This window comes from Oncorhynchus masou, chromosome 33, assembly GCF_036934945.1.
Source record: "Oncorhynchus masou masou isolate Uvic2021 chromosome 33, UVic_Omas_1.1, whole genome shotgun sequence".
Taxonomy (NCBI): domain Eukaryota; kingdom Metazoa; phylum Chordata; class Actinopteri; order Salmoniformes; family Salmonidae; genus Oncorhynchus; species Oncorhynchus masou.
In genome coordinates, this window is record NC_088244.1 from 10,917,005 (window position 1) to 10,937,793 (window position 20,789).

Consider the following 20,789-nt stretch of genomic DNA (forward strand, 5'->3'; position numbering starts at 1 on the left):
CTTGATCTAATATAAAACATTTTCTGCATTCCCTTTGTGTAAAAACACTATAGTATGTTCCAGTCCCCCTTCACTCAATAAAAACAATCCTACCAAAGGATTACTATCAAGCCATTTCTTAATATGACCACATTTAGAGTCCCTGCCATTTGTCACAGGCACAAATGTGAGGATTTGACAAAGGGAGTGTAAAGCACGTTAACCGTTTCAGTGTTTGCAGTAAATGTCTTCCTGTCGATGGAAGGGGGAGGTATTGTACCTTCCCTCTTCAGTCATTTCTATTTTCATTTTACAATGAAGGACGAAGATGGTGTAATTTCTCTCATTCTTCATCCTCCCTCTTTCTCTTCAACCCGATGAATGGCGTCCTCCTTCCTCCTAAAGGCAGACAAGACACCCTGTTGTGATAGGCAGTTAAGTCAACAACCCCTGGCCTGACCTCTGATTCATAGTGCTCCTTAACCTATCCAGTTCCACCTTTATTAATTCACATGTTTGTTGCCCTTTTTCAAATGTCATCACTTTCCCACATTTAGCTTGTATGGCTGCGCCCTGGGCCAGTGGCCTGTGTATTCTCACAGCGCTGGAACACAGACAGATGCATCAGGCCCATAGGGGGCACGTGCCCCCTCAGAATGTTCAACTTTTTGTTAATGTTGTTTCTCTAATACCACTAGCCACTTAGAAATTTTAGGAAGTTGGCTTAAGCTAGCCCATATACAGTGGGGCAAAAAAGTATTTTGTCAGCCACCAATTGTGCAAGTTCTCCCACTTAAAAAGATGAGAGAGTCCTGTAATTTTCATCATAGGTACACTTCAACTATGACAGACAAAATGAGGGAAAAAAATCCAGAAAATCACATTGTAGGATTTTTAATGACTTTATTTGCAAATTATGGTGGAAAATAAGTATTTGGTCAATAACAAAGGTTTATCTCAATACTTTGTTATATACCCTTTGTTGGCAATGACAGAGGTCAAACGTTTTCTGTACGTCTTCACAAGGTTTTCACTGTTCCTGGTATTTTGGCCCATTCCTCCATGCAGATTTCCTCTAGAGCAGTGATGTTTTGGGGCTGTTGCTGGGCAACACAGACTTTCAACTCCCTCCAAAGATTTTCTATGGGGTTGAGATCTGGAGACTGGCTTGGCCACTCCAGGACCTTGAAATGCTTCTTACGAAGCCACTCCTTCGTTGCCCGGGCGGTGTGTTTGGGATCATTGTCATGCTGAAAGACCCAGTCAGGTTTCATCTTCACTGCCCTTGCTGATGGAAGGAGGTTTTCACTCAAAATCTCACGATACATGGCCCCATTCATTCTTTCCTTTACACGGATCAGTCGTCCTGGTCCCTTTGCAGAAGAACAGCTCCAAAGCTTGATGTTTCCACCCCCATGCTTCACAGTAGGTATGGTGTTCTTTGGATGCAACTCAGCATTCTTTGTCCTCCAAACACGACGAGTTGAGTTTTTATCAAAAAGTTATATTTTGGTTTCATCTGACCATATGACACTTTACGAATCTTCTTCTGGATCATCCAAATGCTCTATAGCAAACTTCAGATGGGCCTGGACATATACTGGCTTAAGCAGGGCGGCACGTCTGGCACTGCAGAATTTGAGTCCCTGGCGGCGTAGTGTGTTACTGATGGTAGGCTTTGTTACTTTGGACCTAGCTCTCTGGGCCCCAGATCGAGGGAGATTATCAGTGGCCTTGTATGTCTTCCATTTCCTAATAATTGATCCTACAGTTGATTTCTTCAAACCAAGCTGCTTACCTATTGCAGATTCAGTCTTCCCAGCCTGGTGCAGGTCTACAATTTTGTTTCTGGTGTCCTTTGACAGCTCTTTGGTCTTGGCCATAGTGGAGTTTGGAGTGTGACTGTTTGAGGTTGTGGACATGTGTCTTTTATACTGATAACAAGTTCAAACAGGTGCCATTAATACAGGTAACGAGTGGAGGACAGAGGAGCCTCTTAAAGAAGAAGTTACAGGTCTGTGAGAGCCAGAAATCTTGCTTGTTTGTAGGTGACCAAATACTTATTTTCCACCTTAATTTGCAAATAAATTCCTAAAAAAATCCTACAATGTCATTTTCTGGATTTTGTTTTCTCATTTTGTCTGTCATAGTTGAAGTGTACCTATGTTGAAAATTACAGGCCTCTCTCATCTTTTTAAGTGGGAGAACTTGCACAATTGGTGGCTGACTAAATACTTTTTGCCCCACTGTAGGTTCGCCCATCTCATAACTAGCTTCCACGTACCCATTTCAGGCTATCAAGTTAAAGTAGCTATATATAGCTTGTCTATCTGTTATGCGGAGTGGAACAGGGGAACCCAAGAGCAGACTCAGATGAGGAAACTGGGATGAAGTAACCAGGGCATTTATTGAACCACAGAGGGAGATGGAGTACAGGCCAGGGGAAGCTCAGGTGGGTTGTTTAGAACCAGGTGCGGAGGCTGAGGCTGGAGCGAGAGGGGTTGGGACAGGGTAAGCAGGTCCGGAGGGGAAACAAGGGAGTAGTAGAGTGGGGAATCCAGGACAGAGGAGCACGATGACGTTACGTTGAACTGGAGACAAGGACCAGAGTCAGAGCGGGCGGAACTGTAGCGGAGAGGAAAACAGCATCAGGCAAGGAAACCAGGCACACCAGGCTCTATCAGTAACAACCAGCTAGACGCATAGACTGTGCAGAGATTATGATCTAGCAGTGTGGAAGTGGCAGGACTGAGTATTTGTAGAGGTCTTGATTATGGAACAGGTTACAGCTGGTGTGTATCTGCTCTGACTCCAGCACACCTGTCTCAGCCCACAAAATCACACACACACACACACACACAGAGAGGGAGAGTGAGAGAGTACCGGTGGGAGTGGCGGCATGTTAAGGAGACACAGGATGAGCAGTAGAGGGCGTGGCAGGAGCAGATGTAATACTATCTTAGCTGGCATGCCTGCCATCAAGGTTGGTAGACTTTAGGAAAGCAACCAAGTGAATAGGACTCACTGTACTGAATAAGACTGACATTCCTTTCAATCTTTTGAGCAGAGATGCAGAGAGGCATATTTAGTTTCTTTAAAAAAATGACAACCAGTCAGTAGGATACAAGTAGCTCAAAAGGTATACTTAGATATGCAGAAAAATAAACATGTTTTTTTACGTAGAATTAAGCATAATGATTATTGCTCGAGATTGCATGAAAAAGCTGTTTCAGCTGTTTGAAAATTGCTAAATTATCCGACTTCCACCCACCAGCCATCCTCACATACAGTACTTTGTGCTCCCTTAGATTTTGTGGTGCATGCCGCCCCTGGACAGAGATCAGAACTCTCACAACGCCCTGATCTCTCTAAAGTGTTACTATGCTGGTGCATGGAGCACCATATACGCAGCCACACTGATTTACTCTACCCCTGTCACCCCATCTGGAGGATATGGAGACATTTTAATTAAAGGATTAGGGGATAAATTCATGTTTTTTATATATCTCAAATGTAATCAAAAATGAAGATTATCTCTTTCATTAAGTACAATTTTACAGAACATTCAGTGTTGTTACGGAAATAATCAATTGATTTTCATATTTGCAGAAAACATGCAAGAATGTCTATATAATATACAGTATCTCTCACCATATTCATGATACAGTGCAAAAATCTAAGCAAACTGAAATAAGAGAACGAGAGAATACAGATTCACAGAGAGAAGAGAAATCAGCCTAACTAAACATGATTGGCCCTTAGAAAGAAGTCCTGATGAGCGATCCAAATCCATAGCAGACGAGCAACCGAACAAGCAGACCTATACCTCCTCTTTATTCCCTGTTACCATGACATCATTGTTTCCCTGGCACCATGACATCATTGTTTTCCTGTTACCATGACATCATTGTTTCCCTGGCACCATGACATCATTGTTTCCCTGTTACTATGACATCATTGTTTCCCTGTTACCATGACATCATTGTTTCCCTGTTACCATGACATCATTGTTTCCCTGTTACCATGACATCATTGTTTCCCTGTTACCATGACATCATTGTTTCCCTGTTACTATGACATCATTGTTTCCCTGTTACCATGACATCATTGTTTCCCTGCCACCATGACATCATTGTTTCCCTGCCTCCATGACATCATTTTAATCACAGGGAGACACGAGGAAGTGTAATATTTATCTAAATTCCAATTACCTTCATCTGAGCTGTTTGATGTTGTCAAGAGGTCAGCACTCAGCAAGGACTCTGCATTTCAAACACTCCAACTAGACCGAGGAGGACATTAGCCTCCCAGAGACTCAGCTGTAGTTGCAATATGCCATCCTTCATTATGTCCTGTTCTCTGGAGGCTTGTGTAGGGTAGTTTCAGTGTACTGACTGCAGACAACTAGACCCACACTGTGTACTTTAGCTGTGTTATCTTCATGAAGCATTGCTGCAGGACGGCCAGTGTAATTCTGAAATGGCTTGGGGACTGGTCACAAATAAGAAGAATAGTAATTAGGAATTTGGCAGATTTAATCAAATTGTTGTTCCATTAAAACAATACAGTGCTTTAATTTAGTCCAATGAACCTTGATTTATGACATCAGTGGTATTGTTCTGATTTAGCATGTCATATTCCCACAGGGCTAGCCAACTGTACTGTACCATCAGGCCTGATAAACTGTATGCCACATGGTTTAACAGCATCAACCAGGGCAGGGACTTCACTCTGCTGTGTTTATATATTCCCAGGTCTTTAAACAGGCACAATAAAAGATCAACTGTTAGAAAGGGGTTTACTATGTACCTGGTAGGTCCTGCATGGTGTCCAGGTTGGGAGGGTCTTTACCTTTACCTGCTTCAATGGCAGCAGTTTGCTAACTGTGAACTGGCTTTTTTTCTGTTGTTCTTTGCTAGTTGTTTTGTAATGCTGCAGTGTTTCAGTTATGTTATTGCAGCCTATTTTCAGTTACATTTACTTGTCTTTACGCTATTTTGGAATTGGCACGAAAATACAGTTGGATGTAGTTTTTCTCCATAATTCCAACCCACTACATTGAGAGGATGAGTCCATGAAATGGGATTCTGAAACTATTGATCACGACATCAACGACTTATGAGCAAGATTTTCTCCAGCGAATCAGAGCATTTTGCATCATAGCAATGAATGCCTGGATAGACTTGCGTAACAGCCATGGAAAGTGGTTTAACATCTCTTATTTGATCATGTGTCAGAGGTATAAGCCCCAGGATCTATTTCACAAATTATCAGATGCCCTAGATAGAAAAAAGAGAAGAACTTGCTGGAGGAAAATGCTAATTGTGTCTGTTGTGGTAAACGCAGGCAGTTGGAAGTTGTGAAAATGAGGAACGTAACAGCAGATAGCTGGGTGTGAGATGACTGCAGCTGGTATCACTTGAACTGACAAAGCGCAGACAATGACCATCATATTTTCCTCCCTGCTGTTTCACTGCTGTGGGGGATATGGTCTCCGTCTTGGCCAGCAACTCGTGACACCCAATATGGCAGCGTTCAACTAATGGATGCCACCTTGTCAACACTAATTACTAAGACTGCAGCAACGAGGAGGCAGCTAATTAACAGACTAACGATGTTTGTCTCTCCAGGCTGACCCAGATATTCAGGAGAAAGCCAAGCTTGTCACCCTCACATTTTCTCCAGTTTATCTTTCCACAAATGTCTACATTTCTACTCCATGTTTTTTCAAAATGGATTCCTCTATATTTCAGCATTCATTTGGTTTATTTACTGGTCCCTTCCTGCCTCTGTCATATTTCCCTCAAAATTGATTAGGACAGAAAAGCAAGGTGTCATTTTTTCCCCCTCTGAAATGAAGACTGTGAAAACAGGTGAGCTTTGCAGCAGTCATAACTGCAGTTTGTCAGCGCTCAGAGTATTTATTCCCAATCACATCAAAGATGATGTGAATTTGACATTTTTAGAACTCCTTTCCCCGCTCAATGTTCTAATTATCAGTGTAAGGAAACAGAGAAGGTGGTAATGATGAAACAGCGGGGGTTGTGTGTGTGTGTGTGTGTGTGTGTGTGTGTGTGTGTGTGTGTGTGTGTGTGTGTGTGTGTGTGTGTGTGTTACTGTATAGTAAGCATAATACATTTTTTACTGATCTTACATATTGAGACAATTCCTCCTCACCAGCCCCCCCCCCCCCCCACCATACATATTCAGTATCCCTCAGAATTTATTTTCTAGGTCAGTGAAAGAGCTGAGGATTTGTGGGAGGTTTGGGGAATGTTGTTTGTGTCTGATTCAAAGCCAAATTAAAATAATGTTTCTGTTTTCAAACTTTGAAAATGTTCCCCACGTATAGTTTAGTTCACAAAAAAATATTCACAAAAAATATTACATTGTCGTGACTCTTCAAATAATAATCAGAAAAAAAGTATGAAATTATTTAGCAATTTGTTTAAACATCTGTCTCATTTTCCCTCAGATCCGAGTAGATGGCATACCTCCCCCGTCCCAGAGTGCTTTGCTGTATGAGACTGTTACAGTGGATGAAGGGAAACCTATTTTGCGTGACATGGTCTTCAGCCCTGACTACCAACACATCTACATGCTAAGTGACAAACAGGTGAGACACACACACACACACACACACACACACACACACACACTAGATAGAATAAAGCACTGACCACCAAAGCCGATCCATAGGTTTATTTCAGGATGTGAGAATGGAACATTATGAACTTTTCCATTGTGGAATGTTCCAGAATTAACCACCACTGAGTTTAATACAGTTGTCCTACTGTCCGAGATGCTCAAACCTTTATGTAACGGTAATATAAGTTGAATGTGTACACAGACTATCTCTAACTGATTTACTACTCCAGATATCTGCTTTTGTTTCATAGTCCCATTCATAATGCGTGTGAAAACATTTGTTCTGCGCTATGAAGACCTATCTTGGAATTCTAAAACATACATTTGTCCAAAGGAATTGAATTACACCCCGGCACTGTCAACAGTCTGCTTTGTTTTAAAACCCAACCGGAATTTCAGGTATGTTGTTTTAACATCTGGAAGACAGAATACGAAACACCAGTTCAATGTCTTTGAATTCTGCCTCAACTGGTTCACTATTAGGAAACTTTAGGGACATGTCTCCATGGAGAGGCTTGCAGAATAGCTCTATTCTAAGAGGTCTTATTGTACAGAGGATAGGAAGGTTAACACACCAAGTTCCTCTGCAGTTGACGAGAATAAATCCTCCTACATACAGTACATACAGCTGCACGCATTAATCATGCCGGTTCCCTGCATAATACATCTATCAGCTTATTCGTTTTCTTCATAATCGAGCAATTTATTGAAAGGAAGGATGAATTGCTGTCTTCAGAATGCATGTCTCAGGAATAACGAAGTAAAGAGAGACAGTCCTCCAATGAGAAGACTTGTCTTTCTCATTTAGAAAAAGGAAGAAATATGATTTTGGTGCATTGTTATTTAAATATATATATATGTGTGTGTGTGTGTGTGTGTGTGTGTGTGTGTGTGTGTGTGTGTGTGTGTGTGTGTGTGTGTGTGTGTGTGTGTGTGTGTATAAAAATATATATATTAGTAGATATATATGAATACATATATATACTCAGCAAAAAAGAAACATCCTCTCACTGTCAACTGCGTTTAATATCAGCAAACTTAACGTGTGTAAATATTTGTATGAACGTAACAAGATTCAACAACTGAGACATAAACTGAACAAGTTCCACAGACACGTGACTAAAAGAAATGGAATAATGTGTCCCTGAACGAAGGGGGGGTCAAAATCAAAAGTAACAGTCATTATCTGGTGTGGCCACCAGCTGCATTAAGTACTGCAGTGCATCTCCTCCTCATGGACTGCACCAGATTTGCCAGTTCTTTGCTGTGAGATGTTACTCCACTCTTCCACCAAGGCACCAGATATTTCTGGGGGGAATGACCCTTGCCCTCACCCCCCGATCCAACAGGTCCCAGACGTGCTCAATGGGATTGAGATCCGGGCTCTTTGCTGGCCATGGCAGAACACTGACATTCCTGTCATGCAGGAAATCACGCACAGAACGAGCAGTATGGCCGGTGGCATTGTCATGCTGGAGGGTCATGTCAGGATGAGCCTGCAGGAGGAGTACCACATGAGGGAGGAGGATGTCTTCCCTGTAACTCACAGCGTTAAGATTGCCTGCAATGACTCAGGACAATTGAGTCTGCAAAATTGTTGATTTGCATAAAGCTGGAAAGGGTTACAAAAGTATCTCGAAAAGCCTTGGTGTTCATCAGTCCATGGTAAGACAAATTGTCTATAAATGGAGAAAGTTCAGCACTGTTGCTACTCTCCCTAGGAGTGGCCATCCTGCAAAGATGACTGTGAGCACAGTGCATAATGCTCAATGAGGTTAAGAAGAATCCTAGAGTGTCAGCTAAATACAGTGCCTTGCGAAAGTATTCGGCCCCCTTGAACTTTGCGACCTTTTGCCACATTTCAGGCTTCAAACATAAAGATATAAAACTGTATTTTTTTGTGAAGAATCAACAACAAGTGGGACACAATCATGAAGTGGAACGACATTTATTGGATATTTCAAACTTTTTTAACAAATCAAAAACTCTCTCCAGAAGTTCAGTGAGGATCTCTGAATGATCCAATGTTGACCTAAATGACTAATGATGATAAATACAATCCACCTGTGTGTAATCAAGTCTCCGTATAAATGCACCTGCACTGTGATAGTCTCAGAGGTCCGTTAAAAGCGCAGAGAACATCATGAAGAACAAGGAACACACCAGGCAGGTCCGAGATACTATTGTGAAGAAGTTTAAAGCCGGATTTGGATACAAAAATATTTCCCAAGCTTTAAACATCCCAAGGAGCACTGTGCAAGCAATAATATTGAAATGGAAGGAGTATCAGACCACTGCAAATCTACCAAGACCTGGCCGTCCCTCTAAACTTTCAACATACAAGGAGAAGACTGATCAGAGATGCAGCCAAGAGGCCCATGATCACTCTGGATGAACTGCTGAGATCTACAGCTGAGGTGGGAGACTCTGTCCATAGGACAACAATCAGTCGTATATTGCACAAATCTGGCCTTTATGGAAGAGTGGCAAGAAGAAAGCCATTTCTTAAAGATATCCATAAAAAGTGTCGTTTAAAGTTTGCCACAAGCCACCTGGGAGACACACCAAACATGTGGAAGAAGGTGCTCTGGTCAGATGAAACCAAAATTGAACTTTTTGGCAACAATGCAAAACGTTATGTTTGGCGTAAAAGCAACACAGCTCATCACCCTAAACACACCATCCCCACTGTCAAACACGGTGGTGGCAGCATCGTGGTTTGGGCCTGCTTTTCTTTAGCAGGGACAGGGAAGATGGTTAAAATTGATGGGAAGATGGATGGAGCCAAATACAGGACCATTCTGGAAGAAAACCTGATGGAGTCTGCAAAAGACCTGAGACTGGGACAGAGATTTGTCTTCCAACAAGACAATGATCCAAAACATAAAGCAAAATCTACAATGGAATGGTTCAAAAATAAACATATCCAGGTGTTAGAATGGCCAAGTCAAAGTCCAGACCTGAATCCAATCGAGAATCTGTGGAAAGAACTGAAAACTGCTGTTCACAAATGCTCTCCATCCAACCTCACTGAGCTCGAGCTGTTTTGCAAGGAGGAATGGGAAAAAATTTCAGTCTCACGATGTGCAAAACTGATAGAGACATACCCCAAGCGACTTACAGCTGTAATCGCAGCAAAAGGTGGCGCTACAAAGTATTAACTTAAGGGGGCTGAATAATTTTGCACGCCCAATTTTTCAGTTTTTGATTTGTTAAAAAAGTTTGAAATATCCAATAAATGTCGTTCCACTTCATGATTGTGTCCCACTTGTTGTTGATTCTTCAGAAAAAATACAGTTTTATATCTTTATGTTTGAAGCCTGAAATGTGGCAAAAGGTCGCAAAGTTCAAGGGGGCCGAATACTTTCGCAAGGCACTGTACTTACAGAAATCTCTGGAACATGCTAACATCTCTGTTGACGAGTCTACGATACTTAAAACACTAAACAAGAATGGTGTTCATGGGAGGACACCGCGAAAGAAGCCACTGCTGTCCAAAAAAACATTGCTGCATGTCTAAAGTTCACAAAAGAGCATCTGGATGTTCCACAGCGCTTCTGGCCAAATATTCTGTGGACAGATTAAACTACAGTTGAGTTGTTTGGAAGGAACACAACACTGTGTGGAGAAAAAAAGGCACAGCACACCAACATCAAATCCTCATCCCAACTGTAAGGTATGGTGGAGAGAGCATCATGGTTTGGGGCTGCTTTGCTGCCTCAGGGCCTGGACAGCTTGCTATCAGTGATGGAAAAATGAATTCCCAAGTCTATCAATACATTTTACAGGAGGATGTAAGGCTATCTGTCCGCCTTTTGAAGCTTAACAGAAGTTGGGTGATGCAAAGGATAACGACCCAAAACACAGAGGTAAATCAACAGAATGGCTTCAACAGAAGAAAATACACTGTCTGGAGTGGCCCAGTCAGAGTCCTGACCTCAACACAATTTAAAATGCTGTGGCATGACCTCACGAGCGGTTCATACCAGACATCCTACGAATATTGCTGAACTGAAACAATTTTGCAAAGATAAATGGTCCAAAATTCCTCCTGACCGCTGTGCAGGTCTGATCCGCAACCACAGAAAACGTTTGGTTGAGGTTATTGCTGCCAAAGGAGGGTCAGCCAGTTATTAAATCCAAGGGTTCACATACTTTTTCCACCCTGCACTGTGAATGTTTACAGTGTGTTCAATAAAGACATGAAAACGTACAATTGTTTGTGTGTTATGAGTTTAAGCAGACTGTGTTTGTCTATTGTTGTGACTAAGATGAAGATATTTGATGACCAATTTAAGCAGAAATCCAGGTCATTCCAAAGGGTTCACATTCTTTTTTTTGCTGCTGTATATGAATAGATATGCATACAGTATATATAGATACATACAGTACCAGGCAAAAGTTTGGATCTTCTCATTCCAGAGTTTTTCTTTGTTTCTACAATGTAGAAAAGAGATAAAATATTATGTCTCTCATGAGGACCGCGACAGGAAAAGAAGACCCAGAGTTACCTCTGCTGCAGGGAATAAGCTCATTAGAGTTACCTGGCTCTCATGAGGACCGCCACAGGAAAGGAAGACCCAGAGTTACCTCTGCTGCAGGGGATAAGCTCATTAGAGTTACCTGGCTCTCATGAGGACCGCCACAGGAAAGGAAGACCCAGAGTTACCTCTGCTGCAGGGGATAAGCTCATTAGAGTTAACTGGCTCTCATGAGGACCGCCACAGGAAAGGAAGACCCAGAGTTACCTCTGCTGCAGGGGATAAGCTCATTAGAGTTACCTGGCTCTCATGAGGACCGCCACAGGAAAGGAAGACCCAGAGTTACCTCTGCTGCAGGGGATAAGCTCATTAGAGTTAACTGGCTCTCATAAGGACCACCACAGGAAAAGAAGACCCAGAGTTACCTCTGCTGCAGGGGATACGCTCATTAGAGTTAACTGGCTCTCATAAGGACCACCACAGGAAAAGAAGACCCAGAGTTACCTCTGCTGCAGGGGATACGCTCATTAGAGTTAACTGGCTCTCATAAGGACCACCACAGGAAAAGAAGACCCAGAGTTACCTCTGCTGCAGGGGATACGCTCATTAGAGTTACCTGGCTCTCATGAGGACCGCCACAGGAAAAGAAGACCCAGAGTTACCTCTGCTGCAGGGGATACGCTCATTAGAGTTAACTGGCTCTCATGAGGACCGCCACAGGAAAGGAAGACCCAGAGTTACCTCTGCTGCAGGGGATAAGCTCATTAGAGTTAAAAGCATCAGAAATCGGCAATTAACACCTCACAGAGTTCAAGTAACAGACACATCTCAACATCAACTGTTCAGAGGAGACTGCGTGAATCAGGCTTTCATGTTTGAATTGTTGCAAAGAAACCACTACTAAAGGAAACCAATAAGAAGAAGAGACTTGCTTGGGCCAAGAAACACGAGCAATGGACATTAGACCGGTGAGAAATCTGTCCTTTGGTCTGAAATCTGAGATTTTTGGTTCCAACCGCCGTGTCTTTGTGAGATGCAGAGTAGGTGAACGGATGATCTCCACATCTGTGCTTAACACCGTCAAGCATGGAGGAGGAGGTGTGATGGTGTGGGGGTGCTTTTCTGGTGACACTGTAAGTGATTTATTTAGAATTCAAGACACACTTAACCAGCAGGGCTACCACAGCATTCTGCAGCGATACGCCATCCCATCTGGTTTGTGCTTTTATTTATTTTTTATTTCACCTTTCACCTACCTTTAACCAGGTAGGCTAGTTGAGAACAAGTTCTCATTTACAACTGCGACCTGGCCAAGATAAAGCGTAGCAATTCTTAGTGGGACTATCATTTATCTTTCAGGACAATGACCCAACACACCTCCAGGCTTCATAAGGGCTATTTGACCAAGAATGATAAGAGTGATGGAGTGCTCCATCAGATGACATGGCCTCCACAATTACCCAACCTCAACCCAATTGAGATGGCTTGGAATGAGTTGGACTGCAGAGTGAAGAAAAATCAGCCAACAAGTGCTCAGCATATGTGGGAACTCCTTCAAGACTGATGGAAAAGCATTACAGGTGAAGCTGGTTGAGAGAATGCCAAGAGTGTGCAAAGCTGTCATCAAGGGAAAGGATGGCTACTTTGAAGAATCTAAAATATTAAATATATGTTGATTTGTTTAACACTTTTTTTGGTTACTACATGAATCCATGTGTTATTTCATAGTTTTGACATCTTCACCATTATGCTACCATGTAGAAAATAATCAAAATAAAGAAAAACCCTTGAATGAGTAGGCGTTCCCAAACTTTTAACTGGTACTGTAGATGTATAAATATAAATAGATATATTTAAATATACAGTGGGGAGAACAAGTATTTGATACACTGCCAATTTTGCAGGTTTTCCTACTTACACAGCATGTAGAGGTCTGGAATTTTTATCATAGGTACACTTCAACTGTGAGAGACGGAATCTAAAACAAAAATCAGGAAAATCACATTGTATGATTTTAAGTAATTAATTTGCATTTTATTGCATGACATAAGTATTTGATCACCTACCAACCAGTAAGAATTCCGGCTCTCACAGACCTGTTAGATTTTCATTAAGAAGCCCTCCTGTTCTCCACTCATTACCTGTATTAACTGCACCTGTTTGAACTCATTACCTGTATAAAAGACACTTGTCCACACACTCAATCAAACAGACTCCAACCTCTCCACAATGGCCAAGACCAGAGAGCTGTGTAAGGACACCAGGGATACAATTGTAGACCTGCACAAGGCTGGGATGGGCTACAGGACAATAGGCAAGCAGCTTGGTGAGAAGGCAACAACTGTTGGCACAATTATTAGAAAATGGAAGAAGTTCAAGATGATCGTCAATCTCCCTCGGTCTGGGGCTCCATGCAAGATCTCACCTCGTGGGGCATCAATGTTCATGAGGAAGGTGAGGGATCAGCCCAGAACTACACGGCAGGACCTGGTCAATGACCTGAAGAGAGCTGGGACCACAGTCTCAAAGAAAACCATTAGTAACACACTACGCCGTCATGGATTAAAATCCTGCAAATCTTGCAAAATCTTTGGAGGGAGCTGAAAGTCCATATTGCCCAGCGACAGCCCCGAAACCTGAAGGATCTGGAGAAGGTCTGTATGGAGGAGTGGGCCAAAATCCCTGCTGCAGTGTGTGCAAACCAAGGTCAAGAACTACAGGAAACATATGATCTCTGTAATTGCAAACAAAGGTTTCTGTACCAAATATTAAGTTCTGCTTTTCGGATGTATCAAATACTTATGTCATGCAATAAAATGCAAATAAATTCATAAAAAATCATACAAAGTGATTTTCTGGATTTTTGTTTTAGATTCCGTCTCTCACAGTTGAAGTGTACCTATGATAAAAATGACAGACCTGCAAAATCGGCAGTGTATCAAATAGTTGTTCTCCCCACTGTGTATATATATATATATATACACACACACACAGTGGGGCAAAAAAGTATTTAGTCAGCCACCAATTGTGCAAGATGAGAGAGTCCTGTAATTTTCATCATAGGTACACTTCAACTATGACAGACAAAATGAGGGAAAAAAAATCCAGAAAATCATATTGTAGGATTTTTTTAATGAATTTATTTGCAAATTATGGTGGAAAATAAGTATTTGGTCAATGACAAAAGTTTATCTCAATACTTTGTTATATGCCCTTTGTTGGCAATGACAGAGGTCAAACGTTTTCTGTAAGTCTTCACAAGGTTTTCACACACTGTTGCTGGTATTTTGGCCCATTCCTCCATGCAGATCTCCTCTAGAGCAGTGATGTTTTGGGGCTGTTGCTGGGCAACACAGACTTTCAACTCCCTCCAAAGATTTTCTATGGGGTTGAGATCTGGAGACTGGCTCGGCCACTCCAGGACCTTGAAATACTTCTTACGAATCCACTCCTTCGTTGCCTGGGTGGTGTGTTTGGGATCATTGTCATGCTGAAAGACCCAGCCACGTTTCATCTGCAATGCCCTTGCTAATGAAGGAGGTTTTCACTCAAAATCTCACGATACATGGCCCCATTCATTCTTTCCTTTACACGAATCAGTCGTCCTGGTCCCTTTGCTGAAGAACAGCCCCAAAGCATGATGTTTCCACCCCCATGCTTCACAGTAGGTATGGTGTTCTTTGGATGCAACTCAGCATTCTTTGTCCTCCAAACACGACGAGTTGAGTTTTTACCAAAAACCTATATTTTGGTTTCATCTGACCATATGATATTCTCCCAATCTTCTTCTGGATCATCCAAATGCTCTATAGCAAACTTCAGATGGGCCTGGACATGTACTAGCTTAAGCAGGGGGACACGTCTGGCACTGCAGGATTTGAGTCCCTGGCGGCGTAGTGTGTTACTGATGGTAGGCTTTGTTACTTTGGTCCCATTCACTAGGTCCCCCCGTGTGGTTCTGGGATTTTTGTTCACCGTTCTTGTGATCGTTTTGACCCCACGGGGTGAGATCTTGCGTGGAGCCCCAGATCGAGGGAGATTATCAGGGGTCTTGTATGTCTTCCATTTCCTAATAATTGCTCCCACAGTTGATTTCTTCAAACCAAGCTGCTTACCTATTGCAGATTCAGTCTTCCCAGCCTGGTGCAGGTCTACAATTTTGTTTCTGGTGTCCTTTGACAGCTCTTTGGTCTTGGCCATAGTGGAGTTTGGAGTGTGACTGTTTGAGGTTGTGGACAGGTGTCTTTTATACTGATAACAAGTTCAAACAGGTGCTATTAATACAGGTAACGAGTGGAGGACAGAGGAGCCTCTTAAAGAAGAAGTTACAGGTCTGTGAGAGCCAGAAATCTTGCTTGTTTGTAGGTGACCAAATATTTATTTTCCACCATCATTTGCAAATCAATTCCTTAAAAATCCTACAGTGTGATTTTCTGGATTTTTTTTCTCATTTTGTCTGTCATAGTTGAAGTGTACCTATGATGAAAATTACAGGCCTCTCTCATCTTTTTAAGTGGGAGAACTTGCATAATTGGTGGCTGAAAAAAGAGTTCCAAAAGGGATCTTCGGCAGTCCCCATAGGGTAATCATTTTTGGTTCCAGGTAGGGTGCAGCTGAAGAACCATTTAACACCTTTTGTTCTAAGAGTGTGCAGTTTAGTGTGCAGCTAAGTGTACAACCTTTCTCTAAACTCACAGCTATAATCCAGAGTTCTCATTTAAGAGTTGTTAGAGAGAGAGACTGATGTTACAGAGAGAGACTGATGTTACACAGAGAGTCTGATGTTACAGAGAGAGTCTGATGTTACACAGAGAGACTGATGTTACACAGAGAGACTGATGTTACACAGAGAGACTGATGTTACAGAGAGTCTGATGTTAGAGAGAGCCTGATGTTACAGAGAGATACTGATGTTAGAGAGAGAGACTGATGTTACAGAGAGAGACTGATGTTACAGAGAGAGACTGATGTTACAGAGAGAGACTGATGTTACAGAGAGAGACTGATAATACAGAGAGACGGATGTTACAGAGAGACTGATGTTACAGAGAGACTGATGTTAGAGAGAGTCTGATGTTAGAGAGAGTCTGATGTTAGAGAGAGAGACTGATGTTAGAGAGAGAGACTGATGTTAGAGAGAGAGACTGATGTTACAGAGAGAGTCTGATGTTACAGAGAGTCTGATGTTACAGAGGGAAGGGGGACATGATAGAGCAGCCCCTCCCTCCTGGGTGGGGTGGCCACAAGGACAGACTCACAGAGGAGAGGAGGAGCCCTTATGGACAGAATTAACAAAGGTATTCAGATATAAGGAGAATGGCACCGCTCTGTGCTGCCTGACTCATTCACTCAAACAATGGACTTCCTCTTGCATGGGAGAGTAAAACTGGACAGGTCTGCTCCAGATATTGATATTTTCCATAATAATTCAATATGAGGCACTCCGATGCTTAAGCATGTGTCAAATTATTCCTTATTGATTTGTTTTGTATACAGGATGTGTATTAACATGTATCTATATGTAACTGATTAAAGAAGAGTAGACCCGTCCCGCCGGGCGTAGACGTCAATTCAACATCTATTCTACATTGGTTCAACGTAATTTTATTGAAATGACGTGGAAACAATGTTGATTTAACTAGTGCGTGCCCAGTGGGTTCTTCTCATCTTCTCTAACTTCTCTAACTCCTGCACTGAGATGTATGCTTACTAGACAGTACATCCCTCTACAGAGCATGCCTCCTGCTTATGTCTTTGGTATTCATGAAATTAGAATGAGCAGAGCGTTGCAGGGAGATTTGGCGTGAGTGACACTGACCGGCAGAGCGTTGCAGGGAGATTTGGCGTGAGTGACACTGACCGGCAGAGCGTTGCAGGGAGATTTGGCGTGAGTGACACTGACCGGCAGAGCGTTGCAGGGAGATTTGGCGTGAGTGACACTGACCGGCAGAGCGTTCCAGGGAGATTTGGCGTGAGTGACACTGACCGGCAGAGCGGTGCAGGGAGATTTGGCGTGAGTGACACTGACCGGCAGAGCGTTGCAGGGAGATTTGGCGTGAGTGACACTGACCGGCAGAGCGTTGCAGGGAGATTTGGCGTGAGTGACACTGACCGGCAGAGTGTTGCAGGGAGATTTGGCGTGAGTGACACTGACCGGCAGAGCGTTGCAGGGAGATTTGGCGTGAGTGACACTGACCGGCAGAGCGTTGCAGGGAGATTTGGCGTGAGTGACACTGACCGGCAGAGCGGTGCAGGGAGATTTGGCGTGAGTGACACTGACCGGCAGAGCGTTGCAGGGAGATTTGGCGTGAGTGACACTGACCGGCAGAGTGTTGCAGGGAGATTTGGCGTGAGTGACACTGACCGGCAGAGCGTTCCAGGGAGATTTGGCGTGAGTGACACTGACCGGCAGAGCGTTGCAGGGAGATTTGGCGTGAGTGACACTGACCGGCAGAGTGTTGCAGGGAGATTTGGCGTGAGTGACACTGACCGGCAGAGTGTTGAAGGGAGATTTGGCGTGAGTGACACTGACCGGCAGAGCGTTGCAGGGAGATTTGGCGTGAGTGACACTGACCGGCAGAGCGTTGCAGGGAGATTTGGCGTGAGTGACACTGACCGGCAGAGTGTTGCAGGGAGATTTGGCGTGAGTGACACTGACCGGCAGAGCGTTGCAGGGAGATTTGGCGTGAGTGACACTGACCGGCAGAGCGTTGCAGGGAGATTTGGCGTGAGTGACACTGACCGGCAGAGCGGTACAGGGAGATTTGGCGTGAGTGACACTGACCGGCAGAGCGTTGCAGGGAGATTTGGCGTGAGTGACACTGACCGGCAGAGCGTTGCAGGGAGATTTGGCGTGAGTGACACTGACCGGCAGAGTGTTGCAGGGAGATTTGGCGTGAGTGACACTGACCGGCAGAGCGTTGCAGGGAGATTTGGCGTGAGTGACACTGACCGGCAGAGCGTTGCAGGGAGATTTGGCGTGAGTGACACTGACCGGCAGAGTGTTGCAGGGATATTTGGCGTGAGTGACACTGACCGGCAGAGCGTTGCAGGGAGATTTGGCGTGAGTGACACTGACCGGCAGAGCGTTGCAGGGAGATTTGGCGTGAGTGACACTGACCGGCAGAGCGTTGCAGGGAGATTTGGCGTGAGTGACACTGACCGGCAGAGCGTTGCAGGGAGATTTGGCGTGAGTGACACTGACCGGCAGAGCGTTGCAGGGAGATTTGGCGTGAGTGACACTGACCGGCAGAGCGTTGCAGGGAGATTTGGCGTGAGTGACACTGACCGGCAGAGCGTTGCAGGGAGATTTGGCGTGAGTGCACCGTAGCCCCATAATAACCCTCTTGTTGTCATCTCAGGGAGGTAAATACAGTGGATCAGAGATGAACTCCACTGAAGATAGAGCTCTGCTTTTCACACTGGCACTGCTATTTTCATGCACCAACTTTAACAGTACTGTGCATATACACTGAGTATACAAAACATTGACACCTTCCTAATATTAAGATGCAACCCCCCCTTTTGCCCTCAGAACAGCCTCAATTCATTGCACTTAAATCTTTTGTCTTGCCCGTTCACACACTTAACGGCACACATACACAATCCATGTCTCAGTTGTCTCAAGGCTAAAACATCCTTCTTTAACCCGTCTCCTCCTCTTGTGCTACACAGATTGAATTGGATTTAACAAGTGACATCAATAAGGGATCATAGCTTTCACCTGGATTCACCTGGTCAATCTTTCATGGAAAGAGCAGGTGTTCCTAATGTTTTGTACACTCATTGTATAATGTTACACCATCATGACTATACATGAAGAGATTAGTCTTCAGTGGGCAGCCTGCTTTATTTTCCATCTAATAAAATGTTGGATTTTAGTCTCTTGAATCGACCTCCACTTCAGAGTTGCCTTGTTTAATTCCATCCCTTTGTGAGCTGTCTGTCCACAAGGACCTTGTGGGATGTTGCGAGTCGAACCGAGCATCGTGCCAGAGACACAGACCTGAGGGCAGAGGATTACAAAGCGGTGTCGGTGGTGGGATGGTGTGTTTACGCGCTGGCACTTTGCAGCATAAATTAGCATGGGACAGGAAGCGCAGCGCTCGGCATAACACCTCGCCCACCCACAGCCTGCGGCCTGACTCCCTGACACTGGAGACAGAGTCAGAGAGGCAGGGCCTGCCAGGGTTAGCGGTTAGTGCTAATGCTAGTAGCATTCCTCACTGCAGCAGGGCCAGGAACCAGGAACTCAACAGCAACTTGAAAGGCAACGCCACATCCCTATTTGGCGGGATTGTGTTTTTCTCTGTTTACAAAATTCATTTTTAAAGACGATCCAAGGTTAGGTCCTCTCAGAGTCAGCATTTCAGCACTTTAGGAGAGCTGCAGTGAGCTGTGAGGAGATCGTTGTCCATGTCCTTTAAGGAGACAGGGTTAGCATGCAGAGAAAGAGAATGGGCTCCTGTGGTACATTGCCCTGAGACATCTGCTCATCTCTTACTGACAAAGGGAGGGGGAAGATCACTCAAACAGAATGTATTTTTTGATTTAAATCCATCGTTCAAGGCAACCTATGAGACTGCATGTTTACGACGAGGGAGCGACCGTAAATGACGCTCCCCACTGAGTCTGTCCTAAGCCATTTAGTTGCTATCTATAAGCCCTGGGTGATACGTTGAATAAGTCGTCTAGAGCTTAAAGTTTTGAAATGTTTACTAACACTGGTGAACTGACCCACTCTCTCTATCACTGCAGTGTAATAATGAACTGACCCACTCTCTCTATCACTGCAGTGTAATAATGAACTAACCCACTCTCTCTATCACTGCAGTGTAATAATGAACTAACCCACTCTCTCTATCACTGCAGTGTAATAATGAACTGACCCGATCTCTCTATCACTGCAGTGTAATAATGAACTGACCCACTCTCTCTATCACTGCAGTGTAATAATGAACTGACCCACTCTCTCTATCACTGTAGTTTAATAATGAACTGACCCACTCTCTTATCACTGCAGTGTAATAATGAACTGACCCACTCTCTCTATCACTGCAGTGTAATAATGAACTGATCCACTCTCTCTATCACTGCAGTGTAATAATGAACTGACCCACTCTTTATCACTGCAGTGTAATAATGAACTGACCCACTCTCTCTATCACTGCAGTGTAATAATGAACTGACCCACTCTCTCTATCACTGCAGTGTAATAATGAACTGACCCACTCTCTCTATCACTGCAGTTTAATAATGAACTGACCCACTCTCTCTATCACTGCAGTGTAATAATGAACTGACCCACTCTCTCTATCACTGCAGTTTAATAATGAACTGACCCACTCTCTCTATCACTGCAGTTTAATAATGAACTGACCCACTCTCTATCACTGCAGTGTAATAATAAACTGACCCACTCTCTCTATCACTGCAGTGTAATAATGAACTGACCCACTCTCTCTATCACTGCAGTTTAATAATGAACTGACCCACTCTCTCTATCACTGCAGTTTAATAATGAACTGATCCACTCTCTCTATCACTGCAGTGTAACAATGAACTGACCCACTCTCTCTATCACTGCAGTTTAATTATGAACTGACCCACTCTCTATCACTGCAGTGTAATAATGAACTGACCCACTCTCTCTATCACTGCAGTGTAATAATGAACTGACCC

The 20,789-nt window shown here is 43.6% G+C and overlaps 1 protein-coding gene across 2 annotated transcripts in view; it reads left to right on the top strand.

Moving 5' to 3' along the window:
* Window positions 1–20,789, top strand: part of LOC135527818 (plexin A3-like) — a 195,709-nt gene that overhangs the window by 59,357 nt on the left and 115,563 nt on the right. For both annotated transcript variants that reach the window (XM_064956417.1, XM_064956419.1), the window contains exon 4: window positions 6,455–6,595. In XM_064956417.1, the coding sequence (XP_064812489.1) occupies window positions 6,455–6,595 (141 nt within the window). The remainder of the gene's footprint in view (window positions 1–6,454; window positions 6,596–20,789) is intronic.